General features: G+C 42.9%; 1 protein-coding gene across 3 annotated transcripts in view; it reads left to right on the plus strand.

The window, feature by feature from the left end:
- Positions 1 to 9,622, plus strand: part of TMEM108 (transmembrane protein 108) — a 1,101,397-nt gene extending 1,091,775 nt beyond the window's left edge. For all 3 annotated transcript variants that reach the window (XM_069648702.1, XM_069648703.1, XM_069648704.1), the window contains one exon: positions 9,284 to 9,622. In XM_069648702.1, coding sequence (XP_069504803.1) covers positions 9,284 to 9,403 — 120 coding nt within the window. In that variant the 3' untranslated portion in view covers positions 9,404 to 9,622. The remainder of the gene's footprint in view (positions 1 to 9,283) is intronic.
- Positions 9,623 to 26,575: the final 16,953 nt, after the last annotated feature.

Below are 26,575 nucleotides of genomic sequence, written 5' to 3' on the forward strand. Positions count from 1 at the left end.
GTGGCAATTTCTAGCATGTGGATCCCAAGTGCTCAGTGGATGTGGGTCAGACTCTTTGCTTTCAGTGATCACTTGCTGGATAGAAGATGTTATGAATTTGAGACCAACAGAATTTATGGCCACCCCTGGACTTCTCCCCACACACGTCTTCCAATCTCTCTGTGACGCCCACTCCGACCATTTTTACAATACGGCACTAAAAAGAACCCTCACCATCGACAAGGCAGTCCACCCGCTCTACTCACTCACCCAAATGAGCCAACCAACCAGCCCACCCCGACTCCTATCTTCTCCTCTTTCTCTCCCATCTCTAGACCCAAATTCCTTAAATTACGGACTGACAGCTCTCCAAATGACCTTTGCCGCCCCTCCTCAAAGAAATATTCACCTCAACCTGTGCAGGCAGCATCGCAAGATCCATCCATAACTCTTCCCTCACCTCAGGCATTTTACCAGCAGCTTTCAAAACATCTCACATCAAATCACTCCTGAAAAAATTATTAGCAGGCGTGGGGTCTTGAAATATCAACAACTGAGTGTCCTGCGCCTTAAACAATGTCAGCTGCCTTGTGAAGGTACAGAGGAAACCCCTTGCTCCGTATTTGTAGACACAAGAAAGAGCAAAAAGCTCTACTTCACATAGGAGGCAGCGCCGATAAGTACTTAACACGAGCTTAAGTTTTAGAAAAATATTTGTATTTTGTGATGCCCTTAAGTGAGACACGTGTTTCGGCAGTTCCACTGCCTTTTTAAATCAGGGCTATTGACAATAGTGCAATTATAGATTTAGCCACATTTAGTTATCAACATAAAAGTAGCAAGTACATGTTACAAATCAGAATCAAACATATAAATAAACATAGTAACAGTATTGCAGACCAATATGCAGCAATTCAAGATTTGTCAAGACAGAGAAATGGGAGGGGGGATGAGGGGTGGATATTGTGAGGTAAAATAATGAACAGAAATTACAAGAGAGAAAAGGAAAATAGAAGTTTATTTTTAGAAAAAATCAATTAGTAAAGTTATTAGGCTGAAAATTCCAAAATGTCAGTGTTGAATTGAAATTGAAGTTTGTTTTCAGATGTAGAGTGATGAATTGCTTACCCAGTAATGGAATCTTGACTATCAAATTCTCAATTCAAGTGGTTGCTAAATAACGGGTTAAATCCCACCTGCAAGAGGCATGTTTGAATGATCATAAGCTTAAGTTCAAGTAACTGTTAGAATCAGTATGATGCTCTCTGCATTTGCTTGACTGAGACAGAAAGTCAAAAAGAGGCAACTGTGATTGTTAATTAGAAAGTTATCTGGTCTATTATTAGTATCTGAATAGGAGTAATAAGATAATGCCCCAACACTATTCATAAATTGCACACTTTTCATTGATTGGAGGTGAAGACGCCATAATGATTGACTTAATGTCAAAACGTTATAAGTGTGTCGCCGCAGCAACATTCCATTCTGAAAATAAACAGGGTTAAGTCGCCAATATGATTGACTTAATGTCAAAACTTTACTAGTGTGTTGTTGCCGCAGCAACATTCCATTTAGAAAATAAATTAAGATAATACATGCAAGGGCGCTGTATTAGTTATCTTGGTGCCGATGCAACGCTTACGTGTTGCCGGAGCAACCATAGGATGTGCGGCTTCTTGAGAGCAGAAAGACAGCGAATAGGTCAGGGCTCACCTTGCAAGTTACTTGAAATTCTCCAAACGCCGGCAACAGATTGCGTGCGGAAGTGCTTAGGTTTATGTGTTGTGCTGAGGGTTGCCGAGGCAACCAAAGTCCCTCTTCAGTGTTCATGCAATACCACGGGCGGGCGCCATATTTTGGGAAGTGGGCTGTAGGATATAAGTTATAGTGCAGCATGTTGTACTTAAAAAGCGTATTTTGGGTTCATAATAGCGTTAAATGCTAACAGTTGCAATTTTAAGCAAAGTCATTTACAAAATGTGAATATTGTTATTAATGGCAATGTAAGTAAAATAGTGATCTGTAATTTTGTGCTGAAGAGTGAAACTTGCTTAAATAGAAAATAAGTAGTTTGGCAATTTGAGAAATTAATAAGTATTGTATCAATATATATGTAATGGGAATTGGAGTCTACCTTGCCCGGTCAGACAGAGATGAGTATAGTATAGAAAACAGATAGTAAGTTAAGTAATTAATAGTTCTGTTAAGTAATGCGCGCATGTGTCACCATTAGAGAGAATAAAATATGGAACACAAATAGTAAATTAAATAGTTTACATTTCCGTTAAGTAATGTGTGCATGGGTCATCACACTTATTGAGTGTTACAGGAACACTCCCATCTCATTGTCTGAATACAAACCAATGGTGGGGGATCTGAATCTGCAGATAGTACGTGCTTCCCGTTGTCGTAAACATAATTCTGTGTTGCCACCTCTCCTGCCAGGGTATGCTTTACTGAGCACAATGAATTTGATACCCCGTTTGTCCTCCATTTGGTGAAACGTTTGCCAGTGGAACGAAAGTGGCAATGTTCCATCTTGGCTGCCCACTAAGGACAGGTGTTCACGTATCCTAATCCTTAATTCACGGATGGTCCTACCTATGTAAAGTTTTTGGCAAATACAGATGATAGCATAGACAACGTATTTGGATTTGCAATTGATGTTATCCTGGATAGTTATTGTTGTTCCAAACATATCGCTAAATTTGTTAGTGGGTTCATGTGCATGTTTGCACATTGTGCATGTCCCACACTTCCTAAAACCAGCTGATGGTGTTGGTAACCATGTCGTAGGTGTACGTTTCTCTTCTTCTGGCAGCAATGAAGGGCTTAAATTCATTTTTAAAGTTCTGGCTTTCGGAAATATGACAATTGGTTGGTCATCAATACATTTCCTGATGTGTTCATCCAGTTTCAGGAGGTGCTAATTTTTTCGTAGGATCCGTCTCAAAAGACCATGATGTCTGCAATATGTAGTGATAAATTTGACTTTATCTTGTAGTTTGTCCATTGGTCGTGTTTTATTGATCAAAGTTGATTCTCTGGTTAAGCTAATTGCCTTATTGTGTGCTGCTTTAATATGCTTGGATTTGTACCCTCTTTCTCTGAATCTTTGATATAGAAATCTACATTCTTGTTCGAATACTTGTTGATTGGTGCAGTTTCTGCGTGTTCCGATATATATTCTCCTTTTGGGATATTTTGTTTGATTGGGCCAAAATGGCAACCAGTCGCAAACAAAGTTGAGTTGACTTCTGTGTGTTTACGAAAAGTTTTTGTCAATAATTTGTTGTCTTCCACATAAGTTGTTAAATCCAGAAAGTTAATTTTGGTTGTGCTGTTGGTGCCTGTGAATCTGATCCCCAAATTGTTGGATTCTGCCCTCTGCATGAATTGATCCAACTCTTCGTATGGTCCCTTGAGAACATCATCTATGTAACGTGACCACATAATCACGTTCTTTTTGAAGGATGGGTATGTGTAGATATGCCTGTCTTCAGACATCCCCATAATTAAATTGGCATGTGCGGGGGCATATTTTACCCCCATAGCTACTCCTATTTTTTGTTTGTAGAACTTTTCATCAAATGTAAAATATGTATTTTCCAGAGTTAGTGAGAGCATTTCTTTGAGAATTGTCACAAAATGAAAATGGGATGCCGATTCCTCCTGGAATGTGTACTGTAAGGTTTGGATTGCTGCTTTGTGTTTGATGGATGTGCATAGTGCCTTCACATCCCAAGTAGCAAGAATAAAGTTTGATTGCCATCTGACTTGATTTAATTTGTTGATTGCGTCTGTTGTGTCCTTTAAGTATGCTTGTAACTTTGATACATTGGCCCTGAGGGCACAGTCCAAGTATTCTGAGATTGGCTCAGTTACCCAACCTATGCCATTGACTATTGGTCTACCTTCTGGTATGTGGTCATATGATTTGTGAACATTTGCTAGAAAATCGATTGCAGGAGTAGTTGGTTGATTTATCAACATGCATGTTCTTTCATAGTCCGTTATTAAACCTTTTAAATGCCATATTTGAAGTTGTTCTGCTACCTCCTTTGTGATTTTTTGTCGTGGATTATTTTTCAGTTGTTCATAGCAACCTGGTATAGACAGGTGGTTATAGGCCATTTTCAAATTGTTGGTTTGATTAATAATTACAATATTACCACCTTAATCGCCTTCTTTTATTCCTATTTGTTTGTCTTGTTTGAGATTAATTAATGCGTGTTGTTCCAAAGGGGTCAGGTTATTTTTACTGGCTTTAGTTTAGCGGTTAGATGAATATTTGTTGGCTTCATTCTGATTATCGAAGTCCTTTGTTACTGCTTTATAGAAAGCATCTATTGTGTTTTCTGGACTTAACTGTGGGGTAAATTTGGATTTTGGTTTCATTTCCTCTCTAATAATTCCTTTAGGTGTAATGTTCAATTCGTGTAATGTATGGTGAATCTGGTATGTATCAGGTTCCTGTAGAGATCTAATTGCGTGTATATTCTCCAGGTTATATATGGGGATTTCACTGCTCGGTTGTTTTTTTCTTTGGCTTTATTTAGAGTTACTTGCATTTCAAAATACTTCTTCAATTTTAATTTTCGAACAAATTTGAACAGGTCAATGTGAACTTCTGTTGTATTGTAGTCACAGGAAGGGGCAGAAGATAGCCCTTTGTTGAGAAGAGAAATGTCATCCTTGGTGAAGGTTTTATTAGTGAGATTTAAAACCAGGTTAGTTATCTGTTTCTTCGTTCCGCCTCTTTGGTACTGGCTCTGGTTTGTCTTCGCTGAACGTCTGGTGTGTCTTGAATTGGAGCGTTTCCCCCTCCATCCTCTTCGCCTGGTGTAAATGTTTTCTTGGATTCTTGGTCGAGGAGTTGAAAACAGACTTGTTTGTTGAAGTTTGCATTCCAAATACCTTTTTTGTATCGTCATATTTGGTTTAAGAAACCTTGTCTATTATTAGTGTCTTGTGGTCGTTGTTCAGCACCTTTTTCCTTTTCTGGTTCTGGTTCAATATCAGAGCTGCATGATGATGTATTGGGTGTACTGTTTCTTGAAGTCGGTTTGTTAAATTGATTATATTTGTCCTGAAAGGTGTAGACGCGGTCTTCCTGATAATCTCTTTCATCTCTTAAGTATTTTCTGAGTTTTCTAATTTTGATTTCCTCCTGATAATCTCTTAGGATTTCATACATTTTCAAGTAATTACATTCCTTTGTTGCCTCTAGAGACAGAGTCTCAGTTATTTCTTTTTTTGTTACTTCAATTAGTTCTGTGGCTCTTTTATGTTCTCGAGTTGCATGTTCCACCAACAGTTCTAACATGGATTTAGAGCTGTGATTAAGATTACGTTCCCATAATTCTGCCAAATTTTTATCTTCATCCTTGGTAAAAACAGGAAAAATTAATATACGTAAACCTCTTGGTATTTGTTCCTTGGTTAGGTAATTTTGTAGTGAGATCATCTCACAGTATTTATCTATCTCCTTCTTGGAGGCTCTTTCAAATTAATGCATTTAGATCTCAGGTCTTCTTTTTTGGGGGTAATCGTTCTGAAAGCATGCAAGGTGCTTCCTTTCGGTGAGAACAGGTTGGTTGCATCTTCTTCACAATTCTTGAGATATTCTGCCAAGTTTAGGCAACAAGTTGAGAAATAGTCATGTAAGAGGCAAGCGAGACTGTTGATATGTAATAAAATAATTAGCAGGCATAGGGTCTTGAAATATCAACAACTGAGTGTCCTGAGAATTGTATGAATTCCTTTCGTAAAAAGCCAACAGACATTCTTGCTCTAATATTTAAACTATAATTCCCACTGGGTTACAAATATCCTTCGAAACAATAAACACATATGTCTAGACTCTAAAAATGAGGGGCTTTGAAAAAGGGACAACATCTTTTAGGGTCACTTAGTTCCTATAGCTTACTTGTTTTTGAAAGCATAGGCACTTTGTAATGGCTTGCTCTTAACATTTTCATAAGCATTTTGAAATCATCCTGAGAGAAACAACAATTTGCAGCTTACAAATCTATTTAGCTGGTAATTAAAATACAGTAGTGATTTTAACAGGTCTCTTTGCAATTGTTTTGGTTTTTAGTTAAACCATTAAGTCTAGGACCAAAAGGTGGTGCCATGAGTATAGACTGGCTTTCTGGTTTGTGCCCACTTGCACGATTATGAAAAATGCTTAAAAGATCATTTTCTTAAAAGTATAAATTGCACGGTCGACCTGTTCTGTTTGCATCCTCGTGCAAAAAGTTGTCATCAGTTGCACTGCAAAATGCAAAATAAAGGTGTAAAAACGGGCAAAATCTCCTTTACACCATGACGGGCAGCATTTACTGTGGATTCCTATGGAATCTGCCTGCTTTTAGAACAGGCTAAAAGCAGGCGGATTCCACAGGAACCCAATGCATTACCACCAGCATCAATATCAGGTGGAGGTGGTGATGCAGGTGGATTTGTACGGTGGAGCAGATGGGGTGGCGGAAGCAGTTATTCAGCTCCATACCCCCATTCAGATCTATGTGATCACTGCGCGGCCTGCATTTCCGACGATGAAAATGTCGGCTTTGTAAATCGCGCCATGCAGTGATCACATAGATCACTTTTCCTGCACCCCCATACCCACTACCCGTTTATATCCCTACTTACCTTTTATCCCCTCTATCCCTGCCACGTCAGTTCCCTTTCTCTAACATGAGTCGGAACTGATGCTGCAGGATCTTTTCTTTCGCCTTTATTGTCTCCCACTATCCATGTAATGGAAGCGGGGGACACCCCTGCATCGCCTGAGGCCATTATACCGAACAAGGAGAGCGGGGGACATGATTATTAAGTTTCACCGGAAGTAAAATGAGCCACTTAAAATCCTCTTGCGAATGATCCAAGAAGCCGCGCATGGAGCCCACCCCTCCCCTGATTAGCAAGAGTTGTAAATGTCAATGGGCCTCATTACGCAGTAGGAGGTAGCCATGGTGCCACCATGGCTACCCCCTTACCGCATTCCGGGTCCGGGTTCCCGAAATAGGGACTTACTGGGTCCTTCCAACCTTGGAGGACCCGGTAAATCCCCATTCCGGGAACCATTCCCCATTCCCATTCAAGCCCCCATAGGGCTCAGTGGGAATGGGGATGGAGCTAATAACGGTACCGCAATTTGCGGTACCGTTATTAGCTATGAAGTCCCTTAACGGGTCCCATCCATAACGCCTGGTAAAACCAGGCGTTGAGGAAGGGACCCGCTAAGGGACCTCGGAATAGGGTGGTAAGGGATTACCGGCACCGGTGACCTTCCCGGTGCCGGTAATCCCTTACCACCTACCGCGTAATGAGGCCCAATGTCTGTTCTGATTCCCAACTGTTTCTCTTGTAGATTCACTGTGGATATCATGAAAATCGGACTCAAAATGTCTATTTAGTGATTCAAACCTGCGCCATCCCGTTCTCTCTACTAGTCCATTAAGCAAGATTTAATGTCCTAGAATGGAGAGCAACAAGCACCTATATATCTCCTGCAGTACAGGGGGCACCTTAAGACCCCCAGGATTGACCAGTGGGTTAGGTATGCCAAAGAGTGGTGGGAATCCTGGGGGGACAATCAGCACATTTTGCTAGCACCCCCCTTCATTTTGTGTTATGCCACTTCCTACACTGCTATAGGTTGCCAACAGATCCACAGCACCAATTAAAAAAAAGCTCACCTTTCCTGAGCCATGATGTCATTCATGACCAGAGCTAGAACAGAGGGTGACCGTGGTTCTAGAACCAGAACATCAGATTCTAGAACAGATGTGGAAGGCCCCCAGCATGCTCTCCACTGGCGGACTGGTGGAGGAAACACGGATAGTTTTTTTTTGTTTTGCCACATTCTTTGAAAAGCTGAGAGTGGGACGGCCAATGAGGTTGTTGAGAATGCAATCCAGAACCACCCGTTTAACTCCTGACCCAGATCGATGTCCCAACAGACATACGGGAGTGGGATGGGAAGGAGGGAGTGGGTGCTGTGCTGGGGAGGGAGTGGGTGCTGTGCTGGCACGGCGGTATCCCAATGGCATTACAGAGCCATGAAATGACTTCAATTGATATCGTGTATCCTCAATAAGTGGCCCTGAGTTTGAGCTATGTGGGGGGCAATAGCTACCATTATTGACCAGCGGTGGGGTCAGTAATGCAACCATAGTTGGTGTCAATGGAAGGAGATGCTTTGGGTAACTTTGTATTGTCTCGATGTATTCAATGTCACGTGCTTTTGATCAGAACCAGTACGAAATCCAAAATGTGAACACCCAACCCAGATTGTCTATTAGCTGCCCCCTGGGAGATCTGAGAAGCAGCCAATGGGCTTCAAAGTAAGGGAAGGACCCTGTAACCTGTTTCTCATTCAAAAGAATGTTATATGGGGCACTTTTGGACAAACCCGGGGCATCATCGAGCATCTCAGGGCATTTGAGCAAATACCACAGACACACCCGTATCTCCGGGATGCTCCTGGCAGCTCAAAGCAGGTTTTCAGCATAGCGCCTCCGATATCTGTCTTTGCCCGTATATGGACAAAGCAGCTCCAACACTAGTCCATAGATACAGAAGAAAGACCTGCTGCTGACTGAAAGCCCGAGAAGTCTGGAATCAAAGCCTTCTGGGGGTGGGCTGGGTAGTTTCCAATAGTCTTTCCCCCCCACCCATCGTTCTGCCCCGTGAAAACACTCAACGCATAGCATGTACCTGTGCACTTTAAACCACATATATCTCTTGTTTCCCTCTGAAGTGGCCTCGTGACAGCCCCTGGTGCCGTGTTAAACACCCGAAATAAACAAATACCAAAATCTCTGCCTGTAAGTAGCGAAACAATGGATGTATGATGTGCAGACCATTAACCTCTTCTTTCTTTATCTTCCCTTCTTCCCCTCTCTTTCCCTCTCTCCCACACACATTCACACTCTCTCTCTTTCCTGCCACCCTTTTCTCTCTCACTCACTTTGTTTTCCATCTCTAACATTCTCTTCCGTTCTTCCCTTTTCTCTCCTACTGTTTACTGCTCCCTCTCCATTTCTCTTTTACTATCACTATTTTCCCTTTCTCTTTCTTTTTCACTCTCTTCTTTTATCCACCATCAATTCTGTTCTTGTTTCTCCTTCCATTACTCCCTGCCATTCTCATGTTCCCCTCTTCTTTTTCTTTCTCTTTTCTTTCTTCTCTCTCTCTCTCTCTCTCTCTCTCTCTCTCTCTCTCTCTCTCTCTCTCTCTCCTCCCTCTCCTCTCACTCCTTCTACCCCTCTGTACTTCAATCTCTCTTTCCCAGGATCATCTTTCCGAACCTCGCTCCCCAGCCAATGGCGACTACCGATCCAGCGGCATGGTCCTCGTGAACCCCTTCTGCCAGGAGACCCTCTTCGCCAGAGAACAAGTTTCTGAAATCTAAATCTCGCTTCCTCTCCCAGCCTTGTGTTGCAGCTCATTGTCTTTAAATTATACAGAATACTCTGCATTACCCGCATACTCTCTTTGTGTAATCCTGGACCTGTGAGATATTTCTCAACTTTCTTTTCCTAAGAATTATTAACCTCTTTTTTATAAGTGTGGTCAGACTTTACAGGATACAATGTGGCTTTATAAGAAATAAAGGTATTTCTAAGCAAAACTGCAGTTTCGCTCAATTATTGTGCATTTCTCGTTTTATAAAAACCTACCGGAGGTTTTCCCATAAGTGTTTCTGTCTACATGTAATGCCAGATTTCCCAAAGGAGATAATATCTTACGGTTTGGTGGAACCTCCTTCTAGAGGTATGCAACACTTGTGTATAGGCACGTTATAAATTCCATATCATATATATAATATGATATATTTTATTCGTATCGCGCTCGTACACAAGTGTTTCAGAGCGCGACAAGGCAAGGGAGGGGAACAAGGGAGAACAAAACAACGATCTTAATAGGCTCAGTGACATTGAGAACGTGCAAGTGCATGAGAAGATCATATCATATCATGCAGTGTCCCATACACACTGGTGCCCTAGATCTGTGGAAGATTTGTGATTCAGGTTTCGTCCTCATCTCGCCTCATCTGTTTCACTAGATGTGGCCATGGTACATTTTACCACTAGATGCTCCGTCGCATCTAGACAGGATTGTGAATGTTAGCACGTGCCACACATGTATGGCATTGTGAATGCTAGCAAATGCCTCACTTAAATGGAATTGTGAATGTTAGCATGTGCCACACTTAGATGGAATTCGAATGTTAGCAAATCCAACACTCAGAATTGTAAACATTAGCTTGCGTCGCATCCAGATAGGACTGTGAATGTTAGCATGTGCCACACTTAGATGGACTTTGAAGGTTAGCAAGTGCCACACTTAGATGGAATTATGCAGGCTAGCAAGTACCACACTTAGATAGAACCGTGAACTTCAGGCTGCGTCGCACCTAGACAGGATTGTGAATGTTAGCATGTGCCACACATGGATGGAATTATAAAGGCTATTAAATGCCATGCTTAGATGTAATTGTGAATGTTAGCATGTGCCACACTTATATGGAATTATGAAGATTACCAAGTGCAACACTTAAATGCAATTGGGAATGTTAGCATATCCCACACTTGGGTGGACTTGTGAACGTTGGCCCGAGTAGCATCTAGATAAGATTGCGAATGTGGGCATGTGCCACACTTAGATGGAATTCGAATGTGGGCATGTGCCACACTTAGAATTGTGAACATTGGCCTGCACCGTATCTGGATGGGAATGTGAGTGTTGGCATGTGCCACACCTGGATGGAGTTTGAGTGTTGGCATGTGCCACACCTAGAATTGTGAACATTAGCCTGCGCCGCCTCTGGATGGGATTGTGAATGTTGGCATGTGCTACACCTGGATGGAGTTTGAGTGTTGGCATGTGCCACACCTAGAATTGTGAACATTAGCCTGCGCCGCATCTGGATGGGATTGTGAATGTTGGCATGTGCTACGCATGGTGGAGTTGTGGGGGTTAGCAGGTGCCACACTCAGAGTTGTGAACGTTGAACTGCATCGCATCTGGATGGGATTGTGAAGGCTATCAGGTGCCGCACATAGACAGAATTATGAATGGCAGCATGTTAAATGTCATATAATCCCACTAACCAAAAAGCTCAAACTTTCTGCATACTTATCTGACTCAAAAACTTACACAACCATCTCTCGCACAACAAGCCGCACGCACTTCACCACACTGCAACAACACATAAACCGGACCAACAGCACACGAGGACTGACATTGATCCGATGCTCGCACAAAGCTCAGCACCCGGTGTCTACCGAGTTGAAGCTGCCAACAGAACACCACTCCTCTCACTATTCTACTCCCTCCTCACCTTACTAACCCACCCCACCTTCTCGTTTACAGATCCGCCAGAGCGCCTGGGGACCAACTCCGTTGGTGACGGTACATGGTACAAATACCTTTAACATTTAACATTTTACAAGTGAATCGGGGTTAATAATAAGGAGTGTATGGGTAGAGTGAAGGGAAGAGGGTGGGAGAATAAGCAAGGTATGGGAGGCTGGTCACCCGGTGCAGTAACATCTGGTGAAATATCTCCAGGGGTGAGATGAGAGTGATCCCTCTTTGGTGTCTCTGACAATGGTAGAGTCCTGTGAACATCTGAGAATATAACCTGATGTGGATCCTTAGACTAAGCTATGGGCTCAAACCAACCTTCATTCTCCCACTTCCATGGGGTTGGCTTCAAGGCTTAGAACCAAATACAAGATTGTGTAATCACCTAAAGAGGGCAGGATGGAAGTCAGGCCTGCAACAGCGTTATGAGGGTCTTATGCAATGTCATTGGGATTAAAAGGGGTTGGTTATAATAGAATACAACATATGATAATTATGATTTCTTTTGAGTGGCTGCCACAAAAGCATTGAAGACCTATTATCCATACCTAGTACCAAGTACCCCACTCATTCCAGTCTTTGCTGTTGCCAGTGATGCTGTCGTGGAAAGAGGGGTGTCTCGTCTCCAGCATGGCCATTCAGTAGTCCTAAGGAGGGTGACCCAAGGCGGGGTGGGGGTCTGAGGTACACAATAACTGTACAATGCGTCGGTCTGCCAGCCTTTGTTTCAAGGATTTCCTTGTGCCACCCTGCTTTAGACAACTCTCCTAAGAGGGGGGTGTATGGCCGCCACCACATGGTCCCAAAGCAGTAAGTGCACTCGCAGAGACTAGGGCAAGGTGGGCACTCTGCAGGATGTCACTCTCTGATACCATGCTACCTTGGCCATTGCTACTCCGTGGGGTGTTTTATGTTATTTATTTATGTAGCACGAACCTTGTCATGCAAAGTGCTATACAGAGCTCTTTACAATATTTAGAAGAAATACATTTCAATAAGAACATGAAATAGAAAGCAGTCAGGTAAGGGTAAAATAAAGCCTGCAGAAATCCAAAATGCAGAGAATCCATTCCTTCAAAAAAGGTGAGTTTTCAGTAATTTGCTAAAGTGAAGCTCTGCTATACGCATGTGGGTAGGTAACGTATTCCAAAAAGTCGGAGCGGCAATGGGGAATGCCTGTTTTTTTACTTTGAGCTTCCTTTACCTTTGGGATGTGTAGTACTGCTATTTTTGGAGTTTTCATTTCTGCCTAAAATGCAGAGTTTGTTTGATTAAAAAAAAAGAAGGGGAGCCCAACCGAAGTGCCTTACAAGTTAGGCATCCCAGTTTAAAAATAATCAGAGAGAGTGCAAAGCAGGCCTTAGGGAGGACTACAAGATTGCCATTACAGGATCATTACGGTGCAGTACAGTGCAATTTTGTCCCGGATTTTAGCTCCCCTAACTAATTCTAGAAATAACAGAATCCCTGCTAGAACGGAGCATGGGGGAAAATATCATAAAAACATAAGGGACGCCAAAAAGGCACTGCGTAAGCACCTGCAAAAATATTATTCTTGTTAATGAAGGTAACGATGATCTAGTGAATTTAATAAAGGCACACAGGAAAAGTTATGCTAGGTGACTCAAATCATATCAAAAGCAATTAAGGCAGGAGTGATGGAAAACGTTGACTACGGCTATCTTAGAAAAGAATCCCAGAAGGTCCTGGCAATTGGTCCATGCAAAGAGCCAAACTCCATTCTGGATAGCAATGTTGTAAAGCAAGACTGGGGATCCAATTTGGTAAGGAACATTGGTAGACTTCCTACTGGCTTCCTTGACCTGAGGAATCCTGGCCATTTACTATGGCTGGCCAGGTGATCCTTGCCTCCTTGAAGATCTCTTCATCCCTGTTAGAACACCTGTTAAAGAGTATATCAGTCACCAATACTTTGCCGGACACTTGGCGAGAAAGCATAATTGTACCCGTGCATAAAAAGGAGTCGTGATATGACCCAAACAATTACAGATTACTTGAAATGTTAGACGTGCCAGCCAAAGTATCTGCAAGAGTGTTGCTACTGGAATTGTCAAACTGGGCAGAGGACTCTGAAATTATTCCCACATATCAAACTACCTTTATTAAAGGGGCGGGCACACTCACTTACATACTAACTTTGACTGAAATAGTCGAATATTCCTGGCATGGCCATGACTTAAAGTTTATGGTTTAATTAGGTAGATTTCAGTGCAGCATTTGACTCAATATGCCTGAGAAAACTCTTGAAATACTTGCAAATTGAGGAATTCCGTTGAGACTCTTAAGGATGCTTCTTGCACTATATACCGATACTAAAGTCAAAGACTCAACAATAATGGGGCCACCACTGGTCTAAAAAAGAATCTTTGTTGTTTTAGGACAAGTCTGTATTTTGACTCCATTATTGTTTAATTCAGGTCTACGAGACCTTTCAGCCTATGTAAGCTCTAGTAACTCATCTCCCCCCAGCTTGGGTGCGGCTAATATTTCTTGGCTTGGCTATGCCGATGACTTGGTCTTATTGGACCTTACACCCCGAGGGGTAATTTAGGGAGTGCAAACATTCATTTATTCATCTAAATAAAGCCAAACCGAGATATACTCTTAATCTGAAACCCGGAATGCTAATAATTGAGCAAGTACAATCCTACCACTGGTGGTCAGTCAAAATATCGAAAATAAAATGTCGAAAGACAATAATGTCGAAAACAAAACGTCAAAAAATAAAAAGTTGAATTATTTATTTTTTTATTTATGTTTATTTTTTGGCTCTAGAGTATATAAAAAAAAGGTAAAAACAAAAAAAAATAAAAAAAAGAGGGGTTGGGGGAACCCCCCCATTTCGAATAAAAACGTATTAAAAAAGAAATTTGACTTTTTATTTTCAACGTTTTTTTTCTCGAAATTATGACTTTCGACTTTTTTGTTTTCGATGTTATCACTATGAACCCCTACCACTATCTAGGACTCACCTTTGATCAATCACTGACCTGGGATACCCATCTTGATAGGATAGAAGTCAAGGTCAAGCAACATATAGCAGGAATTAAGCAATTTGCAATGACTCATGCTGTATATTCCCTAATCAGTTTGATTGATTTATATAAATTAAAAAATAAGGCCTGTTATGTTGTATTGCACTGAAATATAGGCCAAAAAACATCATGTCAAATTAATCATGATCGAAAGACGTTGCTTAAAGTCCCTGCTAATCTCCAAAATTAACCTTAATATGGTGTATTGTGCCCTGATAGTAAATACAATCAGTCTTTACTTAAAGGTGACTCACTCCACTGAAGACTCTTTGATACAGTTCATTGGCCAGCTTGCAATGTCTGATACTTCGGGATGTAGAGCTACCACCATTTGTAAGTTGCATTATGATGCTTCCAGTTGAATGCAAAAACATGGACGCTCTTTATGCAATTATCAACACCAAAAAGTCAGATTGCTGGATAAAAGGGCGATACACAGTACTGATTTAGAACAGTCGTTGGTCAAGTTGGCATCCAAAAGCTCCACTGGTCAGTATGTTTTACACTGGATGAGTAGTATGGGAGGACATGGCAATCTGATTGCTTATCTTATAATTGGATTGCCAAGATGTACATTTGTATAGTAGTCAACTTTGTTAGCACGCAAGAGGTCCTTGGGGGTCAGATGGGGCCACCCTTTATCATGCGTAGCTGCAGACTCTGTGGATCCTCGGTCCTTGAATCTTGCAGCCATCCCAACATGAAGTGCGACGCCCTCACTGATATTCGGTGTACCACTCTTATGGCATATGGAGTTGACCCAGGGCATATCAACCAAACCAGCATATGGCATAATTATCTTGACAGGGATGATGTAAACTTAATGTATTACTTGACGAAAATGTGGGGAAAGGTGGAAGAGATTTTGCAGCTTTTAAGGATTTTACAGCTTTAATCATGAGCAAATTATAGTCATGAATACTCTTTTCTTTTTTGTGGGGAGGAGGAGGGTGATTTAACATAATTGGTTGAGTTGGTTTCCCTGTGGGACACACCATTGCCTATATCTCGATTAGCTATATTGTTTTTCTGTTTCTATATTAGCTGTTTTATTTTGTGAGGGCAAATGTTTTTACTTTTCTGGAACTTCTTCGGTGGAATTAAATGTGTGATTATTTTGTATAAAAAGCCTAAATTAGGTTGTATTATACTTTAAATTATTTTTTTAAAAAACAGGATCACATTTCCTTGCACCTACAATCAATTTAGCAGCACCATGGAAAGCTGTTTTTAGGGGCTTTAAAGTGGAGTCATGAAGTCCAATCAGTAACTTGTTCCCTTCCTCCACATGTCATAGGACCAAAGACTGAACATGGGAATAGAAACAGCTAGAAGGGAGAAACTGCTTGATTTTACAAAGCAGTGACAATTGATAGTAGATTAATTGTGCTTTCTTGCTGATATGAGCTATTAAAGAAAGCTGAATCCAAAAGGAATCCTAGAGATTTGACAGCTAAATTAGATTTACAATCGATAGTTACCTGGAAACAAAGATTGGAAGCAGGAGGAAACAGTTTTCAGACATTTTTCGGCACCAAACCAAAAAACTTCACTTTTTGCATTATTACACTTTAAGCACACTAATTTCATCCATGCCTCAATATCTAACATGCATTGACTTGACAAGACTTGAAAATATAGTTGGATATCCTCTGACTACTGATGGATGGAGATGCCATGTCTAGCTCTAGATCTCAAATATAGGTTGAAAGGAATAGGGAAGAGAATTGATAGAGGAACTACACATCGCATAGGGAGAGAGCAGGAATTGTTTGGTCCCCACCTGGACAATTTGATGTCTATTAGACAAGAATGATAGAAAACAGTTAAAAAAATGTCCTCCCATCACCATGCGATGAGACACCACGTTAAGAAGAACAGAATGGTCCATGGTATCAAATGCCGCTGAGAGATCCACTAATACGAAAAGGCAGGCACCTCCTTCATCAGTAATACCGAGGACACCATCTAGTACCTGGATGGTCGCGAATTCAGTACTGAGATTAGGTCTGAAACCTGATTGAAATGAATGAAAAAGAGTGGCTTCATGGATTTAATCATTTAACTGGAGTGCAACTCACTCTTCCAACATTTTCCTTTAAAAGGATAGGTGAGAGACAGGATGATAGTTCTTTACATCCTCTGGTTCAAGGTTACTTTTCTTCATTAATGAAGTAATAATACCTGTTTTTAGCTGATCATGGAAAATGCCCTCTTTAAGAGAGGAGACTGTAATATGAAATGGCATATCAAGTGCTTTTACAGATAATTTCTTGATGACTTTTTGATAATTGTTGCTGCCAACAGATCATTAGCAAACAATGTCGGCTTCAAAGCAATTACCATATGCTGGAATGATTCCAATGTAGGAAAAAGGAAATGTTCCCAAGTTAAATTCAGGTATTTCCTTTCAATATGACCATGGTAATTTAATGGATAGTCCCTTAATTCATTACAGATTAGTTCAATCTTCTCAGAAAAGTAATTATTGAGCTTCTCACATAAATCTGTTGTGGGGTCTAAGGTAGTCAATTTGGCATAGTCAAACATTTATGAACAGTGTAAAAAAGAAGTTTTGGATTCAAATTGGATAAAGTTATGGTATTCAAAAACAAATTCTTTTTTAAAATTTGTTAATAAGAATTTTCCTCTCTAAGCACATAGTTTTTAACTTAAACAGATCCACTTCCATTCTGGAAACAAGCCAAGTCTTTACAAATTAACGAATAAGACTTTTGTTTGTCTTTAAATCAAGAGTATACCAGGCATAATGTGATTTCTGTCTTATTTCTTTTATGCTTCCTGATAGCCTTCCACATTCATTCATTGAGAGGGAAGGAATTCAATATTGTAATCTAGTCGCAATAGTTTCTTCCAGCTTGAGTAGAGAGTATGAGAACATATGTTGGGTGCTACTAGTTGGTCATTTTTGTTGACCTTGGTGTAATACTGTAGAAGTCAATATAGAAAAAGAAATAAAAACAATAATCTGACCAATCAAGATGAATTGGTTTGCCACAATTCAAGAGTGCATAATCTGCAATGATAAAGTCTAACACATTTCCTATGATGTGAGCCAGCGAAAATACATGCTCTGTTAGTCTCAGATTTGATATAGTTTGCATCAACGAATCTAAAAAAGACAGTGTTGAACAATGAGATGGGATATTAGAATTGCCTACAAATATATAGAAAGTGCAAGAAGTTGCAGAATCACTTGATAGGGGTGTTCTCTGATGACTGTCTGCTCTGCTTCCAAGCCATGATATATGTTTGCTTGTGTTTACGCCTGAGCTCTGCTACTACTGCACATTCTGTTGGCTAGAATAGGGTAAATTCCATAGGGAAATGGGTCCTCATTACGCATGTATACTCACCTCATTATTGTTCAAATATAGCATGGAACAACCATTGCTCTGAATTGTTCACTACAATCATACCTCCCGCTGAGTGCTCACTCATGAAATTACTGAGGGAGCAACTCTCTCTAACCCTAACATCAAGATCCACAAATACACCAATGCCCAACTGCACTACTTGAAGTTCATTGCATCAATCACAACCACCAACTAAAACTTAGCCTGATGGCTTGCTCCTCAGCTCACACCCAGCTGCAAATAGCTCATCTTCATCTTCATCAGCAAACTTCCCTTCAAGCCCCATATTGCAACAGAAAAAAACATATCCTGCCACCATCTCTTTCTCCTTCGAAAAATGAAGCCATTTGCCCCTCCTCCAACTTCATGCCTATTGTTCACAAGGCATTATGGCCATGCACCCAACTGGACATCGCCACAATCTTTCCTGTCACTTCTCGGTTTCCCCAATGGACACAGTCACTTTTCACTGATCTACAGACCATATAAACCCAACACCTCCTTCATCAAAGACTTCACAGACCTGATCACCACCATGTCTCTCATACACGCCAACATCTTCCTTGGTGACTTCAACATCCATGGCAGCCCATCAACCAAGTCAATGAAAGAAGACCTCCACTGCCTACTCAACACTCTGACCTCAGTGGCACATGAAAAACCCAACTCACAGGAAATGTAATATCCTCGACCTCATCATCACCGCCCTGCCGATCCTCCATCACAGCTCTCTAATCCCACTCCACTGGTCAGACCATCTGGCAATCCCATTTGACATTAGTCACACAACACCAATCAAGCAAACCCATTGGAAACCCTGCAAACAAGACTTCAGATCATTCAAGAACTTCCCAGCTGAGGCTCTTACGGAAGACCTTGCCAAACTTCACTTCACATGGGCTGATCTACCTCTGATGAACGGGGCCTATGACTCACTTTTCCAAGAACTCAACACCACCCTCAAAACCAGCATTAACCACCATGCCACGGAGAAACAATGAACCCTCAAGCCTAAACCTTGCGTACCCTGGTACACTCATGAACTAAACCTTCAAAAAACAAACCATCAGAAAAGAAGAGACGACTTGGTGAAAATCCTGCAGCACATCCGACGTTGTCCTGTTCAAGGCACTGATTGCCACGGACAGCTACTACCGAAACACCATATCCAAGGCCAACAATGAAAGCAGAGCCCTCTTCAAAGCTATCAAGCACTGCATCGACCCTCTGACTGACCAACCCATACTGCATTGCATCGAGAAATTCACTGCCATCACCTCTTTCATCCTCAATAAAATCAGCATGATCTGCCAACACATAGATACCAACACTATAACCAACAGCACACTGCACACTCCATCTCATAACACCACAACTACCTAGGCAAGTTTCAAGACACTCACTATGGAAGACCTCACTGCCATTCTAGCATCCCTCAAGGCCACATCGTATGCAGACGACGTCCTCCCAACCTCCATTCTCTAAACACTTCCCACTGGAGCACTCCCCCTTACCTGACAATCATCAATTGCTCCCTAACTCAAAGAATGTTCCCCTTGACCCTTCAGACCAGACAAATCCTCCCACTTGTCAAGACACCAACACTGAACTCTGACAACCTTAGCAACTGCCACCCCATCACCCATCTTCCCTTCCTAAGTAAGATCCTTGAGAAAACAGTAGCCACACAAGTCCTCCAACATATCGAAGTCAACAACCTCCTTAATTCATACCAATCTGGCTTCAGAAACAGATGCAGCACAGACACGGCTACCATCAAGGTGATCTACGATGCCCTTGAATTCCTTGATGATGGCCCTCCTTGACTCCTGGTTCTCCTTGACCTCTCAGCAGCATTTGACACAGTAGACCACCGGACACTCGCCGACAATCTACATTGCTGCATGGGGATCAACAAGATCATCCTCAATTGGTACTAATCATACCTTGCTAGTTCCCTAACACATCTGCAGAACGGTGCATTGCAACATGCTTCACACTCCTCCAAGAGTTAAAGAGGAGGTAACCTGGAAATCCACACACTTAAAGAGACACAAGGATAGCGTGATGGCCTCGCTAATGCTGCCTATTGTTGTACCAATTCTAGGCTGTGCTGGTGTGCCGCTTATCTAAAAGTGGATAGAATAAGAACCAGAAAAAGGAATGATATATTGGGCCTCATTACTACCCTGGCGTTAACCATGGCGCTATTAGCGCCATGGTTGACGCCGTTATTTTACCAACTCTGCCATGGTGAATGGCGGAATTACTGCCCCATTCACCATTGGCCCTTCCCCATTCCCATTTTTGCCCCCATAGGGCTCAATGGGAATGGGGAAGGCAGTAATTACGGTACCGTAATTACCTCAAAAGTCCCTTTGCGGGTTCCTTCCTTAACGGCTGGTAAAACCAGTCGTTAAGGTCGGACCCGCAAAGGGACCTCGTAATTAGGCAGTAAGGGTTTAACGGCGCTGACACCTTTTATGGCGACGTTAACCTCTTACTGCCTGGGTCGTAATGAGGCCCATTGTCTCCTATGTTCTTCAACAATCACTGTTCTTGGTGGTCTTAGTCTCTTCCCCTCTCCAACCACTCTCTATCATTTATACTTAAAAAGAGAGCAGCTATGGTATAGTTCAGCTGTCTATTTCTGGTACAACTCAATTTAATAACCTATAGACAAAATGAACATCTCCCTAGAATCTCTCACATATACAATAGTGTTTACTATAACAACCACTCAAATTTTATAGAGGTCGATCCCAAGCCTTCGGGGGAGGCTCACAAGACAAACGATCAAGCTGGCATGATTTGGCCCAGGGCCCGGGCCCCCAGTTCCGCACCCCAGTAGGAGACCGTCTGTTACATTTTGTCAATGCCTAGGAAAACATCACCCCAGTCAAATGGGTGCTGAACATTCTACAGCAAGGACACACACTGGAGTTCGAACACAGGTGCTCTCGTATTCCACCTGTAACGAGGAAGGAACAACATACTGACCAGCTGCTATGGCGGTGCAAGCCATGCTAGCATAGGGCGCAATCGAACCTGCGACTCCGGGGCTCTGTGGCATACTCCAGATACTTTCTGGTCCAAAAGAAGTCAGGGGCGTAGCACCCAATCTTATGATGCCTAAACAAATTCCTAAAATCCGAAAAGTTCAGGTTGCACGTGCAGCAAGTGCTCGGCCAACTGGATGAAAGGGATTTCATGACAACTCCCCATCTGGAAGATGCCTACTTCCACATCTCCATTCATCCAAAACATTGGAAATTCCTATACTTTGTAGTTCTGGGGCATCACTATCAGTTCAATACGCTACCCTTCAGGCTGAAGTCAACACCAAGGGTATTCATGAAGTGCTTGGCCCTGGTAGCGGCACATCTATGCCTCAAGGGCATAAACATTTACCCTTACCTGGACGACTGGCTCACATTCTCAGAGCCTAGCAACACAACACACACAGGAGACCATACGCCTACTAAAGGAGATAGGATTCTGTATCAATTATCTGAAATCCATCATAATGCCATCTAGGGTCCAGTCTCATCACAGTGGCATCTCTAGCTTTTCCCGCAGAGGACCGAGTGCTGGCCATCCTGGGGAAGGTGCATCGTCTATCCACCATCAGATCTGCAACCATTCTAGCAATCAAATCGCTGCTGAGCATGATGTCATCCATCCTGCATACATCCGATCCCACTCCAGGAGTTTCTGGACAACAGGTGGCACCAAGCCACAGGCAATTGACAGACAAGTTGATGCTCAACCTGGAAATCAGGCAATCCATCCAGTGGTGGGGAGATTGCTTGCACCTTACTCAGGGTTCCGCATTCCAAGCGCCTCCCTTCCAGACAACAGTCATCACAGATGCCTCACTAGACAGATGGGGGTCCACACTGGACAGTCCCATGCCAGAGGTCTTTGACTGCCGGAAGAAAAGAATCTGCACATCAATGTGCTGAAACTTCAGGCCATGTTCTGGGCGCTCAAGTCTTTCTTTCCTCTGCTGAAGAGTTTAGTGGTTAGGATCTTCACAGACAACACCAACATGATGTTCTACATCAGGAAGAGGGCAGGACTTTATCCCCTGCTCTGTCTTTGGAAGCGCAAACCCTATGTCACTTGCCGATCCTTCATAACATGCTCCTTGTGCCCTTTCACCTAGCAGGCATAATGAACACCATAGCGGATGCCCTCAGCAGGGAACTTGGGTCCGTTCATGAATGGGAGATTCAGCAGGACCAAGAAGCCCCCCTTTTCCGCCAATGAGGTTGTCCACAAATCGATCTTTTTGCCACGGCAGATAACTCCAAATGCAAGCAGTATGCCAGCATGTTTCCTCAGCTGGCTTGTGGCACACCTTCTCACTCAGATGGGAGGGTCAGTTCCTAAACGCCTTTCCTCCGATTCCTCTCCTGCTATGTTTCATCAACACAATGAAGCGATGCACCTGCAAGCTAATACTCATCGCCCCAGCGTGGCCCTGCCAATATGGTACCCGAACCTGCTCCGCCTATCAGTGGCTCTGCCAATCAAGCTGCCTCCTCTGCCCGACCTACACTCCAGAGAAGGCAGAACTATCCTTCATCCCGATCCAGCGCCAATGAACCTAATGGCCTGGCTCCTGCAGCCTTAGAGTTTGGCCACTCCAACCTTTTGGTGGAATGTAAACCTGCTCTTGCCAAGGCTAGAGCACCCTCTACTCTATCGTGCTACAGTCACAAATGGAAACGCTTCACAGTGTGGTGCATGACTCAGGGCATCACACCGCTGCGTGTCACTGCTCCTCAGCTCTTGACGTACCTGCTCTCACTGGCCAAGTCTGGTTTAGCACATGCCTCCATCATGGTGCATCTGGCAGCTATTTCGCGATACACCCGTTCACCTACAGGGCCATCTTTATGGTCACACAGGTTTGTCAAGGAATTCATGAAAGGTCTCTTTAGGTCTTTCCCCCCAGAAAAGGATCCTACCCTGGCGTGGGAGCTCAATGTTGTCCACACCAAGCTCATGGGACCTCCATTTCAACCATTACATTGTGCTCCTTTCAAGTTTCTTTCATGGAAAGCTGCGTTCCTGGTAGTGGCCACTTCGGCCAGGCGGATCAAGGAGATTCAAGCTCTTTCCTGCAAAGCCCCCTACTTATCATTCCAACCTACTAAGGTGGTGCTCCACACTCACCCTTCCTTCATGTCTAATGAGCCTTTGGTACTTCCTGTCTCCCTCCCGAATCCTGTTTCGGCTGCTGAACGGTCACTGCATACGCTGGACATTGCTCGTGCCTTGAAGTTCTATGTGGCCTGCTCAAATGATTTCCAGAAGACTTCCCAGCTCTTTGTGAACTTTGGTCTTGTTAATCAGGGGAAGGCCCTGTCCAGGGCTTCAATATCCAGATGGCTCTCCAGCTGCATCATGCACTGTAATTGTCTGGCCAAAAGACCCCTTCTAGATCAGCCAAGAGCCCACTCCACCAGAATAATTGCTGTTATGACAGCGTTTCTCTCGGGTGTTCCCCTGCTGGACATTTGCTGGGCAGCTACTTGAGGTCGACGCACACCTTCACAAGATTCTACTGTGTCGACAGGGATTCCAGGGAGGAGTCCAGGGTCGGGCAGACAGTGCTATGCAACCTGTTTGTTTGAGGTGAGTCTGTTCCAGAGGTAAGTGTTTGTTGAGCCTTGCCACCTCCTGTGGTTCTGTGTGTGTTAATGATGTATAATCATATTCATGAGCATGTGAATCCATGCCAGGCCCCATGCTGGAGAAGGAACAATGTACTTACATCTAACTGTTGTTCTCCAGCATAGGTCTGGCATGGATTCACGTGCGAACCCTCCCTCCGTCCCCACTCTGGCTCTTCTGGGTTCAAACTGGCACCTCACGTGCTTCCAATCTGAAGATGGTCACCGGGGGCAGGACTCAGGGAGACGATCATCATTGGATGAGTGCAGTATGACCCGTTCTACAGTGATTGGATAACAAGATGAAAGGCAGTATTCAAGATTTTAAAGCAATACTGTTTTCTTTTTTCTTACAGAGGATTCCCAGCCTGACGACTGGGAATATTCATGAGCATGTGAATCCATGCCAGACCCATGTTGGAGAACTACAGTTACTGGTAAGTAACTTGTTCCATCCTATATATACATCCATTCATCCATCCATCCATACAACCATTTATCCACCCATCCATAAATACATCCGCACATAAATATAACACTAATTAGACAAATATTTGCTGTATATACGTATGACCTGGCCATGTCCTATATGACCGAATAAGAGAGAATTGCAGTTAGCGAACATATGCTGAGCTGTCCATGTTTTGCTGCCTTCTCAGCACAATCTAATTTCCGTTCCACCATTGTTTAATTACTGCTGCTAGCCATTTCTCTGCCTGAGACGGAGGGCAGCGTACACCAAGACATCCTTTTAGTTTGCCGGCCACCTTGACGTACATATCCAGAGAATCTGTTTACATGTACGTGCACTGTGTCTGGAATCAGTTTCCATCATCCAGATATGTTGTGGCATGGTGTCTGGGAGGGCATGGTGCAATAACTTAGTTAAGGCTGCAGGCTGATGATCTCTGGGCCCCAACTGGCACCGAACTGTGGTGGGCCAGTGATCCCCAACATTACAATAGAACATAAGCCTGCGATTAAGTGGTTGAGCGCAAGCAAACTAGTGGAAAGGAGCGCGCTGGTGTATGTGGCGCAACGCAAGAGAAGAAACACTAGAACTTGTGTTTGGGAATTGTCCATTATATGAGAATCTTCAGAGGAACCATGGCCATAGACTGGATAATTTCAAAGAAACTACTATTTATGATACAAAGTTCCAGTTGGCAGAAAATAATCAATTCCAGTCCTTGCTGCCAAAGATGAACAGGCGGGAAGTTACTTTCTTTGGAGACGCAGAAAAGATACTTGTGCAGGATTGTCAACTAGGTAATTTCACAAAGGTTTGTTGAACAATGAGAAATTCACCACATGGCAAAATTAAATGATACATACATATTGCACATTACATATCATAACTTGAAAAAGGTCCTGAGGAAGCATGCTCAGCGCGACAATTTTGATTTAAAGGAAAGGCATCATAACTATTTACTGTGCTTCAACTAAGTTTGATTTAAGATCCCAAAAATCAAAATAGACCTGGTACAAAATGCACGAGATAAGGAGCCCTACGCTTTGGGATCGAATGCAGGCACAGCGACGGGATAGTGCAAAAGTATACAAACTGCTATTTTGCTCATAGACATTATGAGCTCTTCCAGGTGGCCAGTATAACGTTTGGCTTTTAGTCGCATGGAACTTGCAGCACACATATCCTCCTTCTTTTGCATTCTGGTTGTGTAGAACGTGCAGCACCCATATCCTCCTTTTCCCTTCTGGTTGTGTAGAACTTGCAGCACCCATATCCTCCTTCTTTTGCCTTCTGGTTGTGTAGAACGTGCAGCACCCATATCCTCCTTTTCCCTTCTGGTTGTGTAGAACTTGCAGCACCCATATCCTCCTTCTTTTGCATTCTGGTTGTGTAGAACATGCCGCACCCATATCCTCCTTCTTTTGCCTTCTGGTTGTGTAGAACGTGCAGCACCCATATCCTCCTTTCCCCTTCTGGTTGTGTAGAACTTGCAGCACCCATATCCTCCTTCTTTTGCATTCTGGTTGTGTAGAACATGCAGCACCCATATCCTCCTTCTTTTGCCTTCTGGTTGTGTGCAACTTGCAGCAGCCATCTCCTCCTTCTGTTGCCTTCTGGTTGTGTAGAACGTGCAGCACCCATATCCTCCTTTTCCCTTCTGGTTGTGTAGAACTTGCAAAACCCATATCCTCCTTCTTTTGCCTTCTGGTTGTGTAGAACTTGCAGCACCCATATCCTCGTTCTTTTGCACTCTGGTTGTGTGATACTTGCAGCACCCATATCCTCCTTCTTTTGCCTTCTGGTTGTGTAGAACTTGCAGCAGCCATCTCCTCCTTCTTTTGCCTTCTGGTTGTGTAGAACTTGCAGCAGCCATATCCTCATTCTTTTGCCTTCTGGTTGTGTAGAACTTGCAACATCAATATCCTCCTTCTTTTGCCTTCTGGTTGTGTAGAACTTGCAGCAACCATATTCTCATTCTTTTGTATTCTGGTCGTGTGCAACTTGCAACACCCATATCTTCCTTCTTTTGCCTTATGCTTGTGTAGAACTTGCAGCACCCATATCCTCCTTTTTTTTGCCTTGTGCTTGTGTAGATCTTGCAGCACCAATATCTTCCTTCTTTTGCCTTCTGGTTGTGCAGAACATGCAGCACCCATATCCTCCTTTTTTTGCCTTCTCGTTGTGTAGAACTTTTAGCACCCATATCCTCCTTCTTTTGCATTCTGGTTGTGTGCAACTTGCAGCACCCATATCCTCCTTATTTTGCGTTCTGGTTGCGCAGGGTTCAGGGGCAGCACCCCCATTGCAGTCTTCAACCTTGGCCAATGCTTTATATGGAAACACTTGAGATCCATCATCTGACTTATAATTGGGCAACTGGTCAACATGCAAATTGCACGTGCAGCATCCCACTACTGAAGGCCGAAGTGGAGACCAAAGTGCAACATAAGGTAGGCACTGCATGCACACATCCCTCTCTAGGAAACGAACATGCTAGAAAAAATAAAATACCTGCTTGTGATTGTATCACACCATGCAATGGAACATTGCAATCGCCTTCTTTTTTTAAACATTCTTTATTGTCTAAATCGACGTTTAACCTTAACAGTATTTTATTGATGATTT

This window comes from Ambystoma mexicanum, chromosome 2q (assembly GCF_040938575.1).
Source record: "Ambystoma mexicanum isolate Mex_15411 chromosome 2q, UKY_AmexF1_1, whole genome shotgun sequence".
Taxonomy (NCBI): Eukaryota; Metazoa; Chordata; class Amphibia; order Caudata; family Ambystomatidae; genus Ambystoma; species Ambystoma mexicanum.